Source organism: Miniopterus schreibersii (genome assembly GCF_964146895.1).
Source record: "Miniopterus schreibersii genome assembly, chromosome: 10".
Taxonomy (NCBI): domain Eukaryota; kingdom Metazoa; phylum Chordata; class Mammalia; order Chiroptera; family Miniopteridae; genus Miniopterus; species Miniopterus schreibersii.
Window position 1 is genome coordinate 15,756,274 of NC_138110.1, and position 21,836 is coordinate 15,778,109.

Below are 21,836 nucleotides of genomic sequence, written 5' to 3' on the forward strand. Positions count from 1 at the left end.
CTTTCCCCAGGTGACAAGTGCCCATCTGATGTATGAAACAAGCAAGGCACCCATGTCCTTCTATCTAGCGAATGTTCAGAAGTTAAATTTTTAATGTTAAAGAAATGACATAAATAAGAGCTCTGATGATTTGTTCCCATACCCCAATTAACTGTATCACATACTCCACTTTAGCAACCACTGGTATCAACTGACACAAACACCACTTAAATTTTTTTCCTGTTAGGAAACAGAACTTGTACAGCAGAGACAAAGCATCCTATCAACTTGGCTGGTACTTCATAGGTGAAAATTCCCCAAATTCATGTTTCAACCACTGTCAGTTCTGCCCTAGAAGCAATATGCATCACTGACATCAAAAGCTAATTAAAGCAAAGACTGACAATAAGCACAAGAATATTTAACCAAGTAAAAACTCCGTTTTTATTTGATGGAAAAAGTAAGATCATTGGGGCAAGGAGAGGGAGGAAGATACTGGGCCAAAACAAGTTTATTCCAAGGTTAATTATTATTGTTCAAAGAATTCTGATTCTAAACCAAACCGAGTCTCCTTGTATCTGCCAGTAAATAATCTTCATGGTACATTAGTGCTGAGCAGCAGAATGCCACAAGCTATCACAGAATCTGATAGAGTCAGAATATACCACCTAGGTCACCTGGCCTGACCTTAGCATTTTACAAGACTTCATTGAAACCATTCCCAGAAACCTCTGATGTAACCTGTTCCTCAGCATCTGCCATGAGTTACAGAAATTGGAGACAGCTAGTTTAGCCCATCCACTAGCTCTCTGGGGAGGTGATTTGCTTTCCAATAGTTCCCAAATTACTTTTTCTTCTGGTTTTGCTAATTTGTTTGCTAAACTAAATTATTATTTTCCTTCACATCATTTCAGGAGCAATCTCTTAGCTGCCCCCAAGCAATTTTTCTTCTTGTCTGAATATTCTTTGACTATATGAACACTGACTCCTGTCTCTCCTTTTTAAGTATGTCCGTCATGAGACAAGCTATAAATGACCAGCTTCTTTTACTCGTAAATCAATCCCACTATCCTCTTAGTCATTATTTCTCATACTTCCCAGAACTCTTCCTATGAAACATAAATGTGCATTTAAGATGCATCATTTATCACTTTTAAATATTCTACATAAAGGGAAAATGAGAGTCTATGAATGTTAATTTCATTTAAACACTTTTACAAAACTAGGTAAAAAAAATTTTCCAGAAATCCATAGATCTTTTTAAAAAGAGAGAGAAAGCAGTTGTCTTTAACGGCTATTTTAGAAAATAAGACCACGTGGTCCAACACAAACACTGGCAAACCATTTAATTGGATAATTATGTTCTAAATGAAAATTAAGACTTTTAGGGACTATTTTAAACATCATTCATTCATTATATACAAAAGATAACTAGGAAGAAATAGTGGGCTGATTAGAACTTCATCTTCCTTTGACTGCTCCTTTATTAATAAAACAGCAAATAAAACATGAAGAATTTAATGTAAGATTAATAAGATATTTCCTATCAGAGAAAAAAGATTTATTTAATAAGTGAGATAATTTGTTAGTTTAGGGACTGAGACAGCCCAATCTGCAGACTTGGAAAATATTCTAAGGTTTTAAGAAACTTAAAAGTGCTGCCCTTTTCCCCTTTCTGCACACCAGTCAACTGTCTAACATTACTGTGCAACCCCACATCCCAAGAATGGGCTGCACAACACTCAAGGACTAGCGTCTTCAGTAACAAAGAGTACACTGAATTAGGACTCCTGGCGGCTGTTACTCCTGCCCTTTCTATTTCCTGACTCCTCACTTACAACCTGAATGGCACCATCCATCTGACCTAGTAACTGTGAATCTGCCTGCTTGGCCCCACCCGTTTATCCCGATCATACCTGTATACAGAAAATAAACACTGAATTTACATACCTCTGACAGACCATAGAATATTTTTTCCCTTGCTCATGAAACAAGTGGGTTAATAAATACTATCCCCATTTTCTAACTAAAGATACTGAAAGAAATTGTGTATCTCTTGCCTAGCGGTAAATTAATAGACCACATATGCTAAAAGTACCTTTGTTTAGAAAGGATGCTGGCTTGCTTTTAAGTCTATATCAAACACAGAGAAACCTAACCTTCAGTGTCCACAGTTAAGCAAGAAAGTTGTGCCTAGCCCATAATTAATGCCTGAGAAAAGCCGTAAATGGGATCAAACATCCCCCTTGATCATCTGGGGTCAGGCTGCTAAAGGTTTAGCAAAGGTTCCAGTCACACCTTTCTGTTATCTACATACAATTCCAAAGAAATGGCACAGTTTCAGCTTCTCAGACAGGTGAAACCTCCAGTGTTCAGGCAGTGAGCAGGAAAAGCACAACACCTACACAAGGCTACAGTTTCTAGGGAAGTACTCTTGGTATCTTGAAATTTCTGTCATGCAATAAAAAGATGCAAAGTTAGACTGGCAGAGAAAGGGGAATACCCCTTATTTGGGCAGATTCTAAAGCCCCCTGGCCATAGTTCCTAATATAGGAACAAATATATCTACAGGAAAGTCATGCCAGTGCTGGGGATGAATGACCATACTGCCTAGATGTAGTCCTTTATCCCCCAAATGAGGATGTAGACCACTGAAGACAGAAATAACAGCAGTAAGAATGATTTAATGAGCCCCTATTACAGATCAAGCATTACCTCAAAACTTTAAACCAACGCTTCACAGAAAGTATAGCCAGAGCCCCAAGATGTTAAGTGACTTGCTCACATCACCCAGAGATGAAGAGAGATCCAGATCTGTCTGTCTCTAAAGGCCCTAATCTCACTGGCATGACCAACCAGCGGCTCTTTATTTTAGGATCCACATGCCTTACAGAAGAAAGTTTTCTACAACACCTTTGGAAAGTTTTCACCAATGTCTAAGAAAAACCACTGACCATGACTCCAAAAAAAATCATCATAGAATAATTCGCTTTTATTATGTTTGCTTTTAGTATAGATTTCACTTTACTCTCTTTCCAAATCTTTCTTTGGAAGAATAGCTTAAATATTTTGAGCAAGGTTTCATACTTTCATCATCTTAACTCTTTTCTTTCCAATGCTCTTCCTAAGTAGGATGAAGGAGAGTGCCAATGGTCTCACAACAGCCAGCTTGCAGCCCATACGAAACCATCACTCTGAGTTCCTGGTTATTATTTTCACAGTAATGTACAAATACGTCTAATTCCTGTCAGCGTTGGCCATATCAGATCCATCAGGTACTAGTCACAGCAACTTCTCACGTGCTCCAGACTATTCTGCATCACATACACAACACTAAGTACCTCTGCAATCAGGTTGCTCATGGACATATGATTTTATGCACATCCACAAAACTAAGGCATTCAAATACCTTCAAAATACATTCAATACATCTGACTATATTCAAATACATTTAAAACTAATAAATTCAAATAGATATCACCCTTCTTGAAAATCTTCCCAAACCCCCAAAGCTGGCTTATTAAGTACCCCTCCTAGGGGTACTTACACCCTACCCTGCTGAGGGCCTTGTACTCAGGGAGGTCACAGAATACTTCATAATATTTATCATGATGCATTATAATTACTTATTTTCTAGTCTGGCTCCCTCATTAGAAGAAATTCTATCAAACAGGGACTATGCCTTATCCATTATTACATGTCTGGTCCTTGAAGGTACCTGGAATATGGCAGGCACTCACATATTTGCTAAATAAATGACTATTCAAAAATATGTTATACCAAATTATAGCCACCTTAAAGGTCATTCAATTTTTTCTAATAATTTCTTCCATTTTAAAAGAAATTTTAACTCATTTTGAAATATTTTTATGATCAAGTTACTCAAGAAAAAGTAGTCTTTGCCTTGTGTCCTACTATCTTTTGAGCCCCAAACAAAAAGTCAAAATAATTAACCACTTCATTCACAAAGTTTAGCACCCAATCACTTTTGCCAATTACTAAAAATAAATGTATACCAATGCAATCTTCTCTACTACCAAGGTTGTGACTTAAGATCTAAAGGAACCTTTCCAAAGTAGAGGAACTAAATTTCTAAAGTGTTTGGCACAATCTCAGCATAGCCAGGATAAGAATGCTGTCTTTCTCACTACTGGTGAAAGGACCCCTCACTGACGCTCTCTTGGTGCATCACTGATGTTTTCAGCCTCCTACAGAAGAGACAGGGTTTATTATGATATTTGAATACACAGATAATATCCATAGCAGGAAATTTTCATTTTTAATCTTGAATACAATAGTAATATGACAGTGGTAAAAATCTGGAAAACATAAAATTATAAAGAATAAAATACAACACATTGTGCTTTCAATATGAAAATGAGAACTATACACTTACACATAGGCTACACACAGCTACATGCAAGCCTAGAAAATTAGAAAGACTTAAACAATTATAAACAGGATAATACAGAATGAAGGGAGTAAAATGGTGGTTGTATAAACCTACTCCTAAGTTCGATTGAAGAGCAATCTGGCAATACCTATTCAAAAGCCTTTAAAAATTAATACGTCCTTTTATCCAGCAATTCCACATTTAAAAATCTACCCTAAAAAATTATACCAGATGTGCAAAAATACTTAGCTATACTAATTTTCATGCCCACTGTTGATAAGAGAAAAAAAATTTTAATAAAGCAACATTCTAAATTTTCTTATAAAATTAAACTACAGAATAACATTAAATATCATATTGGGTCCGGCTGGCATGGCTCAGCAGTTTGAGCTTTATCCTATGATCCAGGAGATCCCAGTTCAATTCCCATCAGGGCACATACCCGGGTTGTGGGTTTGATCCCCAGCGGGGGGGGGGGGGGGCATGTAGGAGGCAGCCGATCAATGACTCTCATCACTGTTTCTATCTCTCCCTCTCCCTTCCTTTCTCTCTGAAATCAATAAAAATATATTTTTTAAAAAATCATACTGAAATATACTTAGTGACATAGAAAGAAGACCAGACCATATTTAGAAAGTATCTGTATTTTACATAACAATGTATTATTTAATTTAAAACAAATAAAAATTAATTTGAAAAAGACAGTACTGAATGCATAAAAACATCTGATCTCAAAATCTAAGAGCATTAAGTGTTGAGGGGAATGTTGCATCTATTGCGATATATTGTAGAAAATTAATGATAGGTATGCTTCTTGCGTTTGCTTAATTTACATTTCCAAAGTTTACTCTGCTTGGCTTCAGGGACTATGCTATAATTATAGACACTGTTTTTTAAATGCAATATTCAAGTTAAAATAATTAAAGAACCAAATTGTAAAGTAAGATAAGAGCTAATTCAGGCAAAAGCTTTAGGTATTTTTTCAGGATGAAAAAAGAAAAATCTCATTTGTTAACTGCTCTTACCAGCTGTGAAAGTTAGCCACACTCATGCATAGAATCACATATAATATTCATATTATCATATCTCTGTCTGTAAGAGCCAAGGATCCAATACCGTAAAATGAAGGCACCAACTCTAATATTCAGGTTAGATACTCAGCACTCGTTTCACAAGCCCATGCTGCCCCCTTCTGGATAGTTTGGGAGATTATGTGACCTTAAAGAGATGCTATATAAATGAAAAAAAATCATTTTTAAAACTAATCTATTAAGGAACTTACCCTATATGCTCATACAGAGAAACATATATATTAATTGTACTAAATAACTTATTTTGAAATATTTTCCAAAAATTCTGTTCTAAATAAAGTTCTAATAGCAGCAAAAAGCTCTGATAATATGCTTATCCATGCCAATGAGAGAAAAAAATAAATATCAAATATGTTTGCTAAAAGTAAATAAAACATGGCACTTAAAGAAGTCACCCCCGCACCGCCCCCCCACTCCCCCCAGAAACCCATTCTTCTTACTCCCAAAAGCAAACCCAAATCTGATTTTGGTCCTTATTTTTCCATTCTATACATGTATCCAGAAATACAATGAATGGATTTGTTTGTTTTTAAAATGTAAATAAATGGTATCATACTGTATCACACACACAAACATTCCATGTCCCAGGCCGTACTTTAAATGCAGCCACCTGTGGCACAAATCAACTGAGGAACCACGGAGAGCTCCGTGCAAAGATATCAGTACAATTCCACAGTTAGAGCTATACCATCTGGTTACTAGGGTTATTTTTTAATTTCTGAAAACACTAAGTGCAGCTTCTATTTCTATGCAATGATAGTAAATAATCATAATTTTGCCTAAAGTTTACATGTTACCATTATTTAGTTTTAAAATGGAACAGGTTTTGTCAATTCTCTTGTCACGTGTCCTTTAAGTGACCCTAGGATCGATTTACATTAAGGCTGACAGTAACATGACGGCTCTACCACAGTAAAATAATCGTTTTTGATCAACTTACACTACAGTTTTCAGGTGGAACTAGGAGTTGAGTAACCTCGCCACCATGCACACAGAAGATATGTTTCATTTCTCCAGAAAATATGTCCCAAATTATGACGGAAAAATCCACACCTCCAGACACCAGGTATCTTTGATCATAACGAGCTGAGACCTGATGAGGATACAGCAAGCATGTGACTTTGTTCCGGTGACCACGGAGTGTTCTGTGGGGTGGCCAACCTGTGGACGAGGGTTTGGATTTAAAATGGGAAAATAAAAGTCTTACAAAGTTTCAACAAATAAAACATGAATCGTCAAAACAGCTATAAATCTTATCAAAGAAAAGGCTTCTGATTTAACTCCTAAAACTGCTCTAATACAGTAGCCACTGGCCACGTGAGACCACGGAGCACATGAAACGCAGCGAGTCCAGACTCACGTGTGCTGTAAATGCCAAATACACATGAGGTTTCAAAGACTTAGGACAAAAAATAGCAATGACAATGAAATGAAAATAGTTTTGCTATATTGGGTTAAATAAAATATATTATTAAAATGAATGTTACCTGCTTCATTTTCACTTTTTTTATGTGGCTACTAAAAATTATATACACTGTTTTATATATTTTTATATATATATATATATATATATATATATATATATATATTTCCACTGGACAGCACTGTTCTAAAAGGTTATCCGCATTAATGACAATAATGGTAATTATTTAGTAAATCACAGAGGTACCTATTAATAAATGGAACTCTTAATATGCATTAAAGAGGAAAAACTGGATCCTCTTTATTCACCATCATGAGGTGGCATTTATTGCAAGAACAGGCACTGAGCATTTCATTATCTGCCCATTAAACTCTGTGGGCTGCACAGCACACTAACGACTACACTGGTTCGCTGCAGCGCCAACACTGCCCCGTCACGGTCACGGGGCTCTCTGGACACCTCAGGCCCCGGGAGGTCCTCGGCGTACCTCGCCGGAGCGTGTGCTCCCCCTGCAGCAGCTGCACGATGGCCGTCTGCGTGGCAGGCACGATAACGATGCTCCCGTCCTCGCGGCCGCACACGAGCCGGCCGTGCGCTGGAATGTACACGCTCGCGGTTACCCTAAGAGGCTCCTTGCTGCTGGGCAGCACGCTCAGCTGATCTATAATCCCGGCGGGATACGGCCTGAGCTTATCAAACGCTTCTTGCAAACTGACAGACGTTGTCATTTCCAACCCTGTGGAGGTTTGTTTTGTATGAAAGAAAAACATTGTGCATGTTAGAAGAAAATTAAAAACATTAAAACAAACGTGCTTATAGTTGATTTAGTAATATACCAAAGAACGGTAACTGTCCTCAACCCTAATTCTAAGGAGAAAATGGCATATGACATTATGAATTTGTTCTTCAGTGGCTGGTAGGGTGTTAAATTAAAAGAATTAAGAAGCTGCTGTACCTGATTTGCTAGCACCTTCCTCATCTTCCTGTTGCTCAGGTGTGTCTGATACGTTCCAAATACTCAGCCTTCCAGAAGAGTCCCCCTGAATTAAGAGTTTAGGGGAGTATTCCCTGGCTCCACAGAAGAACCGAGTAACAGGAGGACAAATTAGCAACTGAAAAAAAATTGTTCAAATACCTTTAGCTGTCTTTTTAATCAAAATATTTCACACAATCGCATTTTTTCAGATAAGGATGTCAAGTACTTACCCTCAGTACCAGAGTAAAAAAAAAAAGTGCTTATAACATGAGTATTCAACAATATTTTAATGTAATTTTGTAACACTGATGTACATGTCAAACCCGGTAATATTCAAACCCGGTATTACACAAAAAAATAAGAATTATATAGTCTTTCTCTAGAATTAGTATTTATATGTTTTTTGCTGCTTTATAAAAACTGATTAATCACCACAAAAATGCAATTTACTTAACTGTCTGTCATTAAAAAATTAATTCAAGACATACCACTCTTTACCAAAAAGGAAAGTCTCCACTCAAAAGGTCAAAAGGGGAGAACTGGCTAACCCTAGCCTTTTGCCCATTCCTGATCAGTCACTAGGAGAAGCAACAAAAGTAAACTACCAACCTTGTGCAACTGGAGGGCTCCAGTTTTAAAAATGAGTATATTCTTCAGCCAACTGTGCAACTTTTCACTTGGTCACATTTACATAATCAATTTGAACCTAGCCCGATACATTAGCTATAAACTACTAGGAACAAAAACCATTCATTAGGGTCTTATGGATAATTTCATTTTAAAACAAATTATTTTTCTGCTTAAGATCTTGTGCCTTCAGTGAGATCACTTATTTGAAAATTCTAAATAGTTGTAGAATCCTAAAATTAAAGTTTACAGTATTCATTCACAGATTCTTGAATATTAAAACAGAATCTTATCCTGAAAAATAGTAATAAATAGACTTCAGTTTTGACAATTATAGTTAACAAATAATCTAATTACCGTGTTTGGGTATTAACTGTTTTCTTAAAAAGCACTAGACTACAGAAATATATATATTAAGCACAATCAATTATTTGACTTTTCTCAAATTCTGAAAATTACTGAAAGTTTTAATCGATAATATGCTGAACAAGATGAAGTTGCTACAGCAGCTCTAACAAACAATATTTCAACAAATGGGTATCTCACACCACATAATGATATATTTTAATTTAAAATGTATTGGGCAGCTGATATTTTAAAAAACATGAAATGTACTTAATTTTGTTTTGTTTTATGTATATTTTTTATAAAATCATTATCCCTTCATTTTACTGGAGGTGATTGTCTAGGTTAAAGAGCAGTAAGTAGAAATTTAAGAGAATAAAGAACTGATTATAGAGGATTTTAGTTGTACACACATGCATAAATTCTGTATATTCAAAATATTCACTGTAAATAATACTTCCCTTCCCCTCATCCCTTCACATAAAGATGGAACAATATTTTCAGAATGAAAAAGCTGTAGAAACCTAGAAATAAAGGAAACTTTATTTCCAAAACCAAAGCTTCTTTCTTACAAGTGAAAACCCAGTACTAAAAGTTGAAAACCCAGGACTAAGTGCTGTTGCAAGTTTTAAGAAATCATAATAAACTTTGGTTTTTATAGAGAAAAATTTTCTTTTATTGTTCATTTCTAAAGCCTAATGATTTAAATCACTCCATGGTTTTGGGAGACACTGCAACCCTTGTTCAGGTAACGAGCTGTCATTAGTGAGCATCACTGCATGATGATCTTTGCCCTTCTACAAGGGCCTTACATCCGCCACTGCGTTTATACTGCATGACAGAGTAAAATAAATTTACACCATCACTATGAACTTTATCAAAAAGTCATTTCCAGTATGTAATCAGTATTAGATCACTTGTACTCTCAGAGAATGGTGAGTGCTGTATTATAGGCATATTACTTTTAAGATATGCAAATATTAAAAATGTGCTTATAATTGAGCATGTCAAAGTATTTTACAATGTCTAATGCAGTATCTTAAATTGTATTGAACCTTTCAAATGATTAGCTACCAAAAGACAGCAAAAAATATAGTAATGAAAACTTTGCAACGTAACTAACAATTATAAATAATACCTGAAGAATTTTACCTCTTTATCTGCTCGATCCAAGAGGCTATGTTGTACAGGAGGAATTAAACTTTCAACTGCTTTCCCCACATCACTGCGGAATGAATCACTAGCTGGAAGACAACTGAAAATGAGAAAAATACAATATTCAGTTAAAATATTGACATTAAATATTCTGTCAGGCCATGTGATGAGGCATCTGACATGAACAAAAAATGGATTTATAAATTATAGTTAATTTAGCAATGAATAATGAACATCATTAAAATACCCTATCTCAAAATCCTCCTATTTTTGTACTTAGACGTTAAACTGGAATTACTTGTCTAACTTAAGTTCTGAGTATTTTTAACATGTATTAAGTATTGATACTATACATGTTTTCGTATTTCCCAATTATACCCCAAATTCAGAATCTTGCTTTTGATTAAAGTCCTAACTTATTAGTTATTGAATACCTGGCAGGTAGTTTGTAAATATAACTTTGCCCATTTTCAGTCCAAATGATTACTTTATCTGCCGATACAAAGTCGCCTCCAGTCCATGTCTGTCCGTTTTCACTAGGGCCTGAACACAACAGGGAATAGTCTCCCGCATCAAATACCTACAGGAAGGAGAAGAAATTTACAACCTAGTCTGTGTTGTAAACAGTGTGGTAGTAAGAGAGCTGTTGCAGTCAGACCACCTGAGCTGTACTCCAGCAACTCCACCACCTTAGAACCTTCGACAGGTTATTTATCCCCCTATGCCTCAATCGCCTCATCTGCAAAATGGGGAAAGTGAATGAATTCCTGCTGTGTTAGGCAGCCACTGGGACTGCTGCACTGATCCCCCGACTCCTGGCATTCACACCCTTGTTAACACTCTCCCAAGTGTGTGCTGGATTTTGTGGCTGCTTCTAGACAACTGAACATGGAGAGGTGATGAGATCTCAGTTCCAAGATTAGGCCTGGCCGGGCGTGGCTCTGCGGCTGAGCATCAACCTAGGACCCAGGAGATCAAGGTTTGATTCTGGGTCAGGGCATATGCCTGGGTTGAGGGCTCGATCCCCAGTCAGAGGTGTGCAGGAGACAGCCAATCAATGGCTCTCTCATCATTGATGTTTCTCTCTCTCTCTCCTTTCCCTTCCTCTCTCTGAAATCAATAAAGATTAAAAATAAAGAAAAGATTAGGTGGGTCTTGGCCACACATTCTCTGGGGCACTCACTCTGAGGGAGAGCCCATGTTGTGACTGGTCCTACGGAGAGGCCCGCATGGAGAGGAAGGAATGTCTCCAGGAGGACCTGAGGCCTGCCAACTGTCATGTGAGTAAGCTCTGAAGCAGACCCTCCCGAGGCGAGCTTTATGATGAGACAGCAGTCCCGGCCAACACCTTGATTGCAGCCTGTGAAAACCGTGCGCCAGGTACCCAGCTGAGCTGTGCCCGGATTGCTGACCCACAGGTGGGGTGGTGATGCATGTATCAGATGGGCGATGATACGTGTCTGTGGTTTAAACTGCTATGTGGGAGTGGGTTTTATTATGCAGGACTAGATAAGCAATACACTGCCCCTCTGAGTTGTAAGGATTAAACGAAATAATACATGGGCAGCTTTGGTACAAGTGGTCAGGGCAGGCTGGCTCTTTTTCTATTATGAAAATATTAAAGTCTGCAATGTGGAAGCAATGTAATCCTTCACCAGCTCTGAAGTGATGAAGGAAGACGTTCCTGACTCCAAGAAGTCAGGACAGAATGGCAACTGGGAATAATAACAACCTGCAAAGATACGTCAACCTGCGGAAAACTCACTGCTGCTGATTATGTTACACTGACAAGATAACAAATAAAACGGGAGCAAAGGCAGAAATCAGGTCAACAGAATAATAATCATTAACTGAATCATTCTATAAACAAACAAACAAGACGACTATACATGGCCAATCCCAACACCTCAAAACATGACATCAAAGTCACAGGTGATACCAAATGGTCAAAACATTCTCGCACCAAACTTTTCCTGACACTTATCTTCAGGAGTCTGATAAACCAACACATGGAAGGGTAAAAACGCAGTTTCTTACTTATGTACCGATCTTACCCTCCAATATTTGGAGCACACAACCAAAAGTGACCTCTGTGTGAATGCACAAAAAGAGATGCTCTGGCAATTCTGACAATAAATTGGTTTGGATTCCTCCTCAAATATTGGCTCAGTATCCTGAAAAGAGAAAGATTTGCAAAATTATAGGAATGGCTTGGTTAATTAAAATTATCACACAATGATAAAGAAAACAAAAATGAAATAAAGACTTGATATGGTCATGATTTTAGCCCCTTACATGAGAACCAAGACAGTAAAAAGCAATAAAAGTACATTAAAAAAACACACATCTGGGCATGACATCTTTGCTACAAAGCTACTCAAGATTAAAATAGTGATGAGAATCAGTATCATCACTCTAGCAATAACAGATGATAAAAGTTTTGAGTCAACCCTAATTTCCGTAGCTATATGTGCCTTTAAGTTTTAAAAAACTGATCAATTCCTCCTAGATTCAATGTCTAAAAATTCCCTAGCTCAAGAGATTAGCACCAATATTGTCAAAAAATTGATCCAGCTTTCCTATAAATAGTATCAAGAAATTCAAGCCCAAAGAACAGAGGTAGAGAACCAAAATTGGCTTTGTATACTTTTTTGTGATGATTTGCTTCATTTTTTTTTCTCTAGGGCAAACTACCTTTTAACTTAAATAGAAGCATTGAGGAAAATTCCACCTTTTCTATATGTTTCTTTACTTCCTATCCTGTGCAATATGTTTCTCTGTTTCTATCCTTGATACAGCAAATGTCTACCATGAAAAGTAAAAAACTTAACCTACTTACAGAGACAGCATTCTACGGGATCTTCTATACGGGATCTTCTATACTATGTCAATAAGACTATTAAAAAGATTAGCTTTCCCTTCCTCTTTAAGAAAAGAAGGCACCTATCATTACTGAAATTTAAGACTCCATAAGAAGAGAAATTAATCCAGTCTCACTTGTCTCACCTGCATGCCACTTATTTCCGAGGTAACAATCCACACCTTCAATATGCCGGTCACTGACAGTGCTACTACTGTGTCCTCTAAGCCAAAAAGGAACAGAAAGCCAAGGTTACAAATACAATACACTGTTTCTAAATAGTAACATGGTTTTAACAGTAACATGGAACATGGTTTGCCTTAATTAAATTAAATAACAATATGTTTTACAACTGGCATAAAAACATAATTCTATATTTCATAAAATAACAGAAACCAGATTTTGAAACATAATTGAGATGACTAAAAATTTGGAATTCAAGGGAAAACTGTTTCTAGCCACTTTAAATCATTTTTTTATTTGTAATCAAGTTTTTAATAATTTCAAGTGCTCTTGATCACTATGTGAACAAAGAACTTTTATCTTCAAAATTCACAATTTTAAGTTATTTATCATAGATGAGCAGACTCACTTTATTTCTTCAAGGCACTTGTTTACCCACTTCCCCACCTACCTTGCCTGTCTTCTCGACATTTTATTGCACATTACACCCTCCATAGGTTGTGATCAAGAGAAACACATGACATAAAACCTAAATTCATAAGCTTTGGGTGAGGGAGCAAACATACCAGGAACTTCCATTAAATTTAACTGTGCACAATCCCCTTCCTTTTCCTTATTTTCACATAAAATGGAAACACATCCTATGCCTCTTAAGCAAGTGACAAAACCAGGCCCAAGAAATACACAGGTGAAACTATGGTTCCTCCCACCAGTTCTACAGGGGTTCAGCTATTTGCCCTTCCCTGCAGAAAATCACCGCCACCCTCTAACACTTTAAATCTTAATCCAATCAGAGATTCCTTTATGAAGGTAGAGACAGACCATAAATAATTAGTTATTTCTTAAATAGAAGAATATAACCAAATACGTTAATACATGATACATGACAGAGCTCTACAGTGAATTAACCAGTAAGTCATAGTGCTGAGGGCCTAAAAGGCACCACACACTGACCTTGTGTTCGGTGGGATCGAATGATGCTCATGGAGCTAATCCAGTCTGGAGATATCTTTGATACTAAGGAGTATAACACCTCAAGGCTGGTGGCATCCACAACAAGGATTTCAGGATAATGGCCATGGCATAAAAGCCTTCCTTCTCTCTGATTTCCAACAGAGAACTGATAGAACTACAAGGAAAAAGATTTTAAATGTTCTCCTTTACTTAAGACACTTGATTCAATGCATTCATCAAGCTTAGCACGAGGCTCAATTTCTTCAATAATACTTGCAGACATGTAACATATGGCCTACGTTACATATCTATGTGTACACATACACACATGTTACCTGAGTATTTCAAATACCTGACAAACGCCCTTTTCCTAATCCTACCCCCCTAAACTACCTTGGAGAATTCACGATAATAATTCGTTTTTATCTTCCTGCAGCATCCAAAACAGGACTGCTGAGTGAAGCAATAAAACACCAGAATAAAATCAGCTTTGGGAACCAAAGCAAGGGGGAAGCTCAAGGTTGGTCACAAAAATAACATGAATTTTAGATGAATGGGAATAGGTGAGTATAGGATTATAATCACTAGTTATGATCAAATAAAATTTAGAAGTTAAGATGTTGCTGTTCAAACATATTACAATCCGAAGTAAGTTCTGATTAATCTAAGTGTTATTTCAGGCTAGAGTGCAAGACAACTTGTTAAACATTCTCATGGTACACATTTACAGTTTGTGGACGAAAAACAGAAGAAAAATCAATACAATCACAATCTACATGTTACTCATGCCAAGAATACGTCTAAAGGGTCAGATCAGTTCCCATGCACCACAGGGTGGAGGAAGAACAGCTCTCAGAACAAGACCAATGACTTATCAAGGACCCATCTTCCCTTAGCCTCATGAAATAGAACTCTCTTACTAGACTGATTCCACTACAGGCTTTTTAGAAGGTAAAGATGTCTAATATCGAGATGACCACTTCCCAAGGAGTGGACCTTCTATGAATCATATGAGGGCGATCTAGCCACAGCACAAAGGGCAATGCTGTAACCACTCCACAACGGGGGCACTACTAAAAAACCCGGGTCAATCTGCTCCCACACCCATGAGCCCTGTTCTCAGAGCTCAACATTGAATGTGCAGAAATACAATCTTTCCTCAAATATGGAGTACCCTGCATAAGAAGGACTGCAACTGCTTAAACATAAACATTGATCAGACCATGGAGCACATTCAGCAAGTGCAAGGCAGCACCACTGAAACTTTAAGAAAGATTGATTCAAAAAACAACACATAGGAGGCCCCAGGGACTGCCGGGCACTCCCATATAATAGTGTGACCATAGGTAACCTTGACCCTTATAAGGGAAGGATGTGTCAAGGAGCAAAGGACAGGTGCAGAGGAACAAACTGTCTCTGATCACCCAGCACCAGCCAGGAAAGCCCTGTGCCGGACAGTACCTGGAGAAGAGCTCTCTCCCGAGGGCAAGGTACTTCATCAGACCTGCCTGCCTAAGTGCCTCTCACCTTGGGCTTTAAAGCTATACTCCCAAACAATCTTTTGAACACTAATTTGGCTTCTTAAGACACTTTGATACTGGCAAAGAAAGTGTCCTGAATGGAGAAACAAGTTTTCCAAATATTAAAAAGGGATGCGCCCGGCCAGGCATGGCTCAGCGGTTGAGCATCAACCTAGGATTCAGGCGATCGAGGTTCAATTCTCAGTCAGGGCACATGCCCGGGTTGTGGGCTTGATCCCCAGTCCGGGGCGGTGCAGGTGGCGGTGGATCAATGACTCTCTCATCATTGATGTTTCTATTTCTCTCTCCCTCTCTCTTCCTCTCTCTGAAATCAATAAAGACATCTTTTTTTTTTTTTTTAAAAAAGGGATGTCCTTATTTGTTATGTGGTAAGTTTAATAAGCTGGCATTTCTTTGTGATTTCTAAGTGCCAGTGTCACCAAGGTTTACCATTTCTACATGTATAAAAAAACAACACTTGCTTCTAGACCTGAGAGGGTAAAGAACACACAGGAAACAACTGTCAAACACTAGTGAACCCACCAAAAAGCATCTTCCACTTAGAGGCAGCTGCCAATTTAAATGCAGAAGGCTTAATACAGGATCTGATAAATAGTAGGCACTGAAAAAATGTTGAATAAATGAAGAAGATAATTTTTCCTCAAATATAAACCAAAAGTTTTTAAATCATAAAATTATGTGACAGTCAAAACACTTATATCCAATGAGCTCAAGACATTTATATATAATTTTTCAATTAATCTATAAAGTCAATGACCCTACATCATTTTATTACCCCCTTTCTCTCTGTAAACCTGATGGTTCTTCATATGACAAAAAAATAAATAATTTATGCCCTTTAAATAAAAAGCATACACCCAACAGCATTGAAAAAGAAATTTTCAAAGGCTTTTGGCAGGCCAAGAAATCATCATAAAAGACTTTTACCACGCTAATTACCACCCCCCAAACATTTTCCATTGTTTTTCTAATTTGTGTTGGCACAAAAGGCTTTTTCCTGCAACAAATTATTGTATTTGTGATTTGTTTTTGTTTTTGTTATTTTAAGGGAGGCAGTGTGATGTAATGGAAAGAACAAAGTCCCTAAAGTCAGATAAACTTGATTTGGGATCCTGGAACCAGGAATGACTCATGTGAGCCAGGGACAAGTCATTTAATCAGTCTGGGTCTCAGTTTCCTTACGTGTAAAATTACACACTCCTGTTTAATTCATAAGGATGTGGGAAGGACTAAACAGAATGACATACAAGAAATGCTCATACAGTATTTGCTCAATAAATGTGAGTTTTCTTCTTCCCTCCCCTTCCCCACTGAGAACATAAATCATATTTTCTACATAGTTGTAATTTTCCCAACACTCAACCCAGCAAATGATAAGTAAACAGAAGCATAAAGAATCTGACAATTATGAAAGAGCAAAAAGAATACTAGGAATGTAAGTTGGAAAGTATAAATTCCCATGTAAATTCTTGTGTAAACCAAGCATATGAAATGGTCATTTCTTCTACAGAGCTGGAAAGTCAAAAAGTATACTAAGGACCAACTACACAAATAATAAAGAGGATATGATCTGTACAGTGGGTCGGAGCGTGTCAGTCATCAATGACACTCTAAAGGCTTCTGCAAGAAGGAATTCCCTTACGGAGGATCGAGAGGACTCGCCCAGCTAGCTCACTTGGGACCCAGGACAATCAGACGGCAGAGCGGCAGTGCCCTAGGCTTACGTCAAGTATTTCCCCATTAGTCTCCTCTGCTTGTTCTCTCCCCTGCCAGACCATCATATAAGGAACACTTTCACTACTCCAATTCCAGTCCTCTTTTCACCTCCACCCAGCTTTCATATAAAAAGATAGGTCAATGCTTAAAAAACGTTTGTAATTGTATGCCTATAATAATTGTGCTGACTTAGGCAGTTACAGAAAGAGATACTCACCTGTATGCCAGTATGTGTGCAGGCTAATTTTGTAAATTCAATACATCTGCCATCACTCACATCCCAGAGACACATCTCTCTATAAAACAAAATAACAGTTAACTTTAAATCAGATTTTTAAAAGCACTGTTCAACCTTGTCGCAGTGGTTTAAAAGTAATCTTCCCTTAAAACTGATATATTTCAGAAAAAGTAGTGTATAATAATTAGTGCTATTCATCAAAAATTCTAGTCCTCCCACTCACCACCCCAACCTCCTTTCCAACCTGCCCACCCCTGCCCTGGTGCACATTCTCTCTGGGCACATGGTGGGATCACACTTCCCGGCTCCCTTTCGGTGGGTGAAGTTCTGTGAGTAGTTCTGGCCAGAACCGATGCAAGGCCCTCCAGAGCTCTCTTTCTCCTCTGCCTTCGTTCCAGACACTGGCTGCTTCAGACAGTGGCTACTCCCTCAACCTCAACCTCAGAGATAGGATAATAACAAAGCAGAGCAGAGCCCCAAATGACAAAAACAAGAAATGATCTTTTAATTTATATCACTGAGATGGTTATCAACATAGCTAGAAAATTTAGCATTGCAGAAAAACAAATAAAAATTAAAGTTAAAGGAATTCCAAACCTTTTTCAAGTGAAATATAACATCCCAGTTTTGATTCTGTATTTATTGCAAAAGCTTTATTGAATGCATACAAACAAAACAGCTTATGTGTCAAAACAAAGACACAACATTCAAAATCAGAAATGTCAATGATGTGTCTTTTAAAGAAATAAACTTATTTCTTTAATAGAAAAGAACATTAATAAAATGCAGTTATCCAGATATTATTGGGGTTTTCTTTGAAATGCCCTTTCCTATATTTCACATGGTATGAAACAATTTTTCAAAAAAAGCTCCATCTATTTAGACTGTGTATTCTAATGTGAGTTCTTTAATTGACTAAAAGATACTATATTTTTACCTGATGCTGACTCTTCTTTTTCCAAACAGTTACACAAGGTTCTTTTCAAATTCATAAAATTATGAGGAGGGTGGAGGAGACAACTTCTTAAATAATTCTCTTCAATAACATATTGTGTAAATATACAATTTCCTAAGCACCAAAAAAGTTTTAAAACTTCCGTACACTCTGGACCCTACAACTACTGTACAATCAACTGTTTCTCCAAAAGCAAGTTATATCCTGAGACTCAGGAATATACGTGGTTACACTAGCGTGTTAACATACATCAATATAACTGTATGAACTTTTCCATGGCTTCACCTACCAAATTCACACTAGCCTAGCATCCACCAGGTTTTTTAAAACTCTTAGAGTTGTCCGCCAACTCAATGACAATGCCATGGGGACTAATGCCCGGCTTTAACTTTTATGGTACTCTGAGTTTCTCAAAAGCAAGGTAAAGACATAAAAATAAATTATAATAAAACTATTATAAAAATCATTACTAAAGATAAAATGCACATTTTTAAAACCACATATTCAAATATCTTTAAATTTAGACAACTGAAGCATTTATTAAAATACTACAAACGAAAAACCCTTCCCTCCTTACTGATACACTGGCACCATTTGCAATAAGGACTCCTGAGGGACAAGGCGATGAGGAAATGCTTACCCACTTTCAGACGCACTCACAATGTACTGTTTGTCACTAGAAGCACATGCTCTAGACAGACAGGTGATTGACGCTGTATGGCCAAACAGCAGTGCTCGAGGATTAACCTAGAAATACGCAAACATGTTCATATAAGTGTCACATTTTTAAAAATGAATCCTTTTTTTTAGGAGTCCTGTTAAATATTTATATAAATATAAAGATGTAGATTTGAGAAGACTTGCTCAGAATACCAAAAACTAAGAATAATAAAACAGTGACTCCCACCTATTTCATGCTCCCAATCACCCTACCAAGTAGTTCTGCAGATGAAATTGGAGCACTGAGAGGTGACAATACTTGCCCTGTATCATTCTGAGGGTGATGGAGCCAGGGTTCAAGCCAGGGCAGCTGGTCTTAAACACTAAGCTAGGGTATACTGAGAAATCAGGCTAAGAATGTGAATTAGCATATAAAATAATTTAACTTCCCTTGCTTTTTAAATAACAGCCCCACTGATCTAAAAGCACAGTTCAGAGTATCCTCCTTTACTAAGATCATCGCTCTAGGTACTCACTCAACTACTGCTTCTGCCATTTCTCCAACATTTTATTGCCACTGGGTTAGGCCAGGGTGCCCTTTTCACAGGTAAATGGGGACCAAGATATGGATGGCAAAAGTTTTAGCTACAGTTTTGAATTCTTTCCTAGCAAAAGAGAAGATACCATGACCTCTACAGAAGGCATTCTGTGCCTTCCCGCTGAACGCTGCATTTCTTCTTACTGGTCTTTAATAGCAGTTGCTAGAAAGTATAACACTTAAGAAGACCCTCCATATATATCAAAAGACAATAACGAAGCCACCTTTTACTTAACCTTCTTTTCCTCCCTGGGTAAACAGTCCACTTCCTTTAATGTCTGTCAAGAGATATACTTCTCTCCTAGCTGCCTCCTTCAACTTCTCACGTGCCCCTCAGTCACTTTTATCCCTCTTACTTGAACTTAAATAAATACAACATTCTAGTGAAATCCGTGCAGTAAGAGGATTGTCTCTAAGAGCTCACAAGTTAAATCTTAACTGCTTATAATCATTTCAGTAAAATGTGGTGTGATTTTTTTTTCTCATCACTGCATTGCCGATTCATATTAAGTCTGCTATCAGTCCTCATTTCTAGTTACTTTGCAACCTCCTAACCTAGCTAGTCTTTACATGTTATCCAAGTGTAGGGGTCATTTTTCCAGTTCTAGCAATTTCACACCTAGGTATATACTTAAGAGCAATGAAAACGTGTCCACACAAAGACTCATACACAAAAGTTCGCAGCAGCATTATTCAGTACGGCCAAAGTGAAAACAACCCAAATGCCTATCAACTGATAAAAAGACAAATAAAATGGAGCATACCCATACAATGGAATATATTTGGCAATTAACAGAAATGAGGTATTGTTACATGCTACAACATGGATAAACCTCGAAAATATTATGCTAAGTGAAAAAAAAAACAGTCACACAAAAAAACTCACATATTACATAATTCCATTTTTATGAAATGCCCAGAATAGGCAAACCTATAAAAATAAAAAGTAGAGCCCGGCCAGCATGGCTCAGTGGTTGAGGGCTGACCCATGAACCAGGAGATCAGAGTTCAATTCCCAATCAGGGCACATGCCTGGGTGGGGGGCTCGATCCCCACTAGGGGTTGTGCAGGAGGCAGCTGATAAATGACTCTCTCATCATCAATGTTTCTGTCTCTCTATCCCTCTCCCTTCCTCTCTCTGAAATCAATAAAAACATATTTAAAAGAAAAAGATAAAAAAATAGATTAGTTGTTGCCTAGGGTGGCATTATTGAAAATGACAGCTAAAGAGTACAGGGTTTGTTTTTGAGGTAATGAAATGTTCTAAAAATGACTGTGATAATGGTTCTACAACTTTTTAAACATATTAAAAATCATCAAATTGTACACTGTAAATGAGTAAATTGTATGGTATACAAATCTTATCTCAGTAAGACTGTTACCAAAAAAAAAGAAAAATTTACTTAAAAAGTCAACTTTCTTGCCACTATATTCTAGGCCAGCTATCACCCCATTTTCTATGGTCCCCTTTACAGAAAAATTTCTGGGGAGAGTTGTCAGAAAAGGGAGGCTAAAAATATGAAAAAAGAGAAAAGTAGAATAAACCCTGCGGTATGATACTGGAATTGGAGGTTATCAAGTGAACTCTGTGTGTGTGTGTGTGTGTGTGTGTGTGTGTATGTCCCCAACTCCTATTTTCCTAGTCTGTCCACTAAGAGGTCTTAGGAGCAGAGCACACTGTGCACTCATATCCAGAGCAGTAGAGAATGGCAATAAATACACAATGATTTTCAAAGTAAATACAACAAAATGTACACTTTAATTGTTTTTTAATCTTTTTGGAAGCCTCCTTCAAAATGGGTAAAAGTTTTGTGAAAAATTATACATGTAATATATTATGCCACTTAGGATAGATATTATTTGAAAAGAGCCAAAAGCCAGCAGACGCCAACTCTGATGAATAATGTAAACAATCCGCATAATACCAACTTTAGTCAAAATGTATTTCGCAGAAAATATATGAGGCCAAGTGTTATTCTAGATCTGTGTTGTTCTCGAGTAAGTAGTTTCTTATATTTAAAAAGCACAATAGGGCCCAGCCAGGCGTGGCCCAGTGGTTGAGCACTGACCTGTGATTTAGGGGATGGCTGTTCGATTCCCAGTCAGGGCACATGCCCGGGTTTCAGGTTCTGGGCTCAATTC

General features: G+C 37.4%; 1 protein-coding gene across 3 annotated transcripts in view; it reads right to left on the bottom strand.

Annotated features, from left to right (window-relative positions):
* Nucleotides 1-21,836, bottom strand: part of WDR7 (WD repeat domain 7) — a 271,518-nt gene that overhangs the window by 232,104 nt on the left and 17,578 nt on the right. For all 3 annotated transcript variants that reach the window (XM_081150203.1, XM_081150201.1, XM_081150202.1), the window contains exons 3-12: nt 19,077-19,183; nt 17,461-17,539; nt 13,987-14,161; nt 12,996-13,072; nt 12,044-12,163; nt 10,424-10,569; nt 9,987-10,089; nt 7,842-7,998; nt 7,374-7,622; nt 6,404-6,624 (exon numbers count right to left, since the gene is read on the bottom strand). In XM_081150203.1, the coding sequence (XP_081006329.1) occupies nt 6,404-6,624; nt 7,374-7,622; nt 7,842-7,998; nt 9,987-10,089; nt 10,424-10,569; nt 12,044-12,163; nt 12,996-13,072; nt 13,987-14,161; nt 17,461-17,539; nt 19,077-19,183 (1,434 nt within the window). The remainder of the gene's footprint in view (nt 1-6,403; nt 6,625-7,373; nt 7,623-7,841; nt 7,999-9,986; nt 10,090-10,423; nt 10,570-12,043; nt 12,164-12,995; nt 13,073-13,986; nt 14,162-17,460; nt 17,540-19,076; nt 19,184-21,836) is intronic.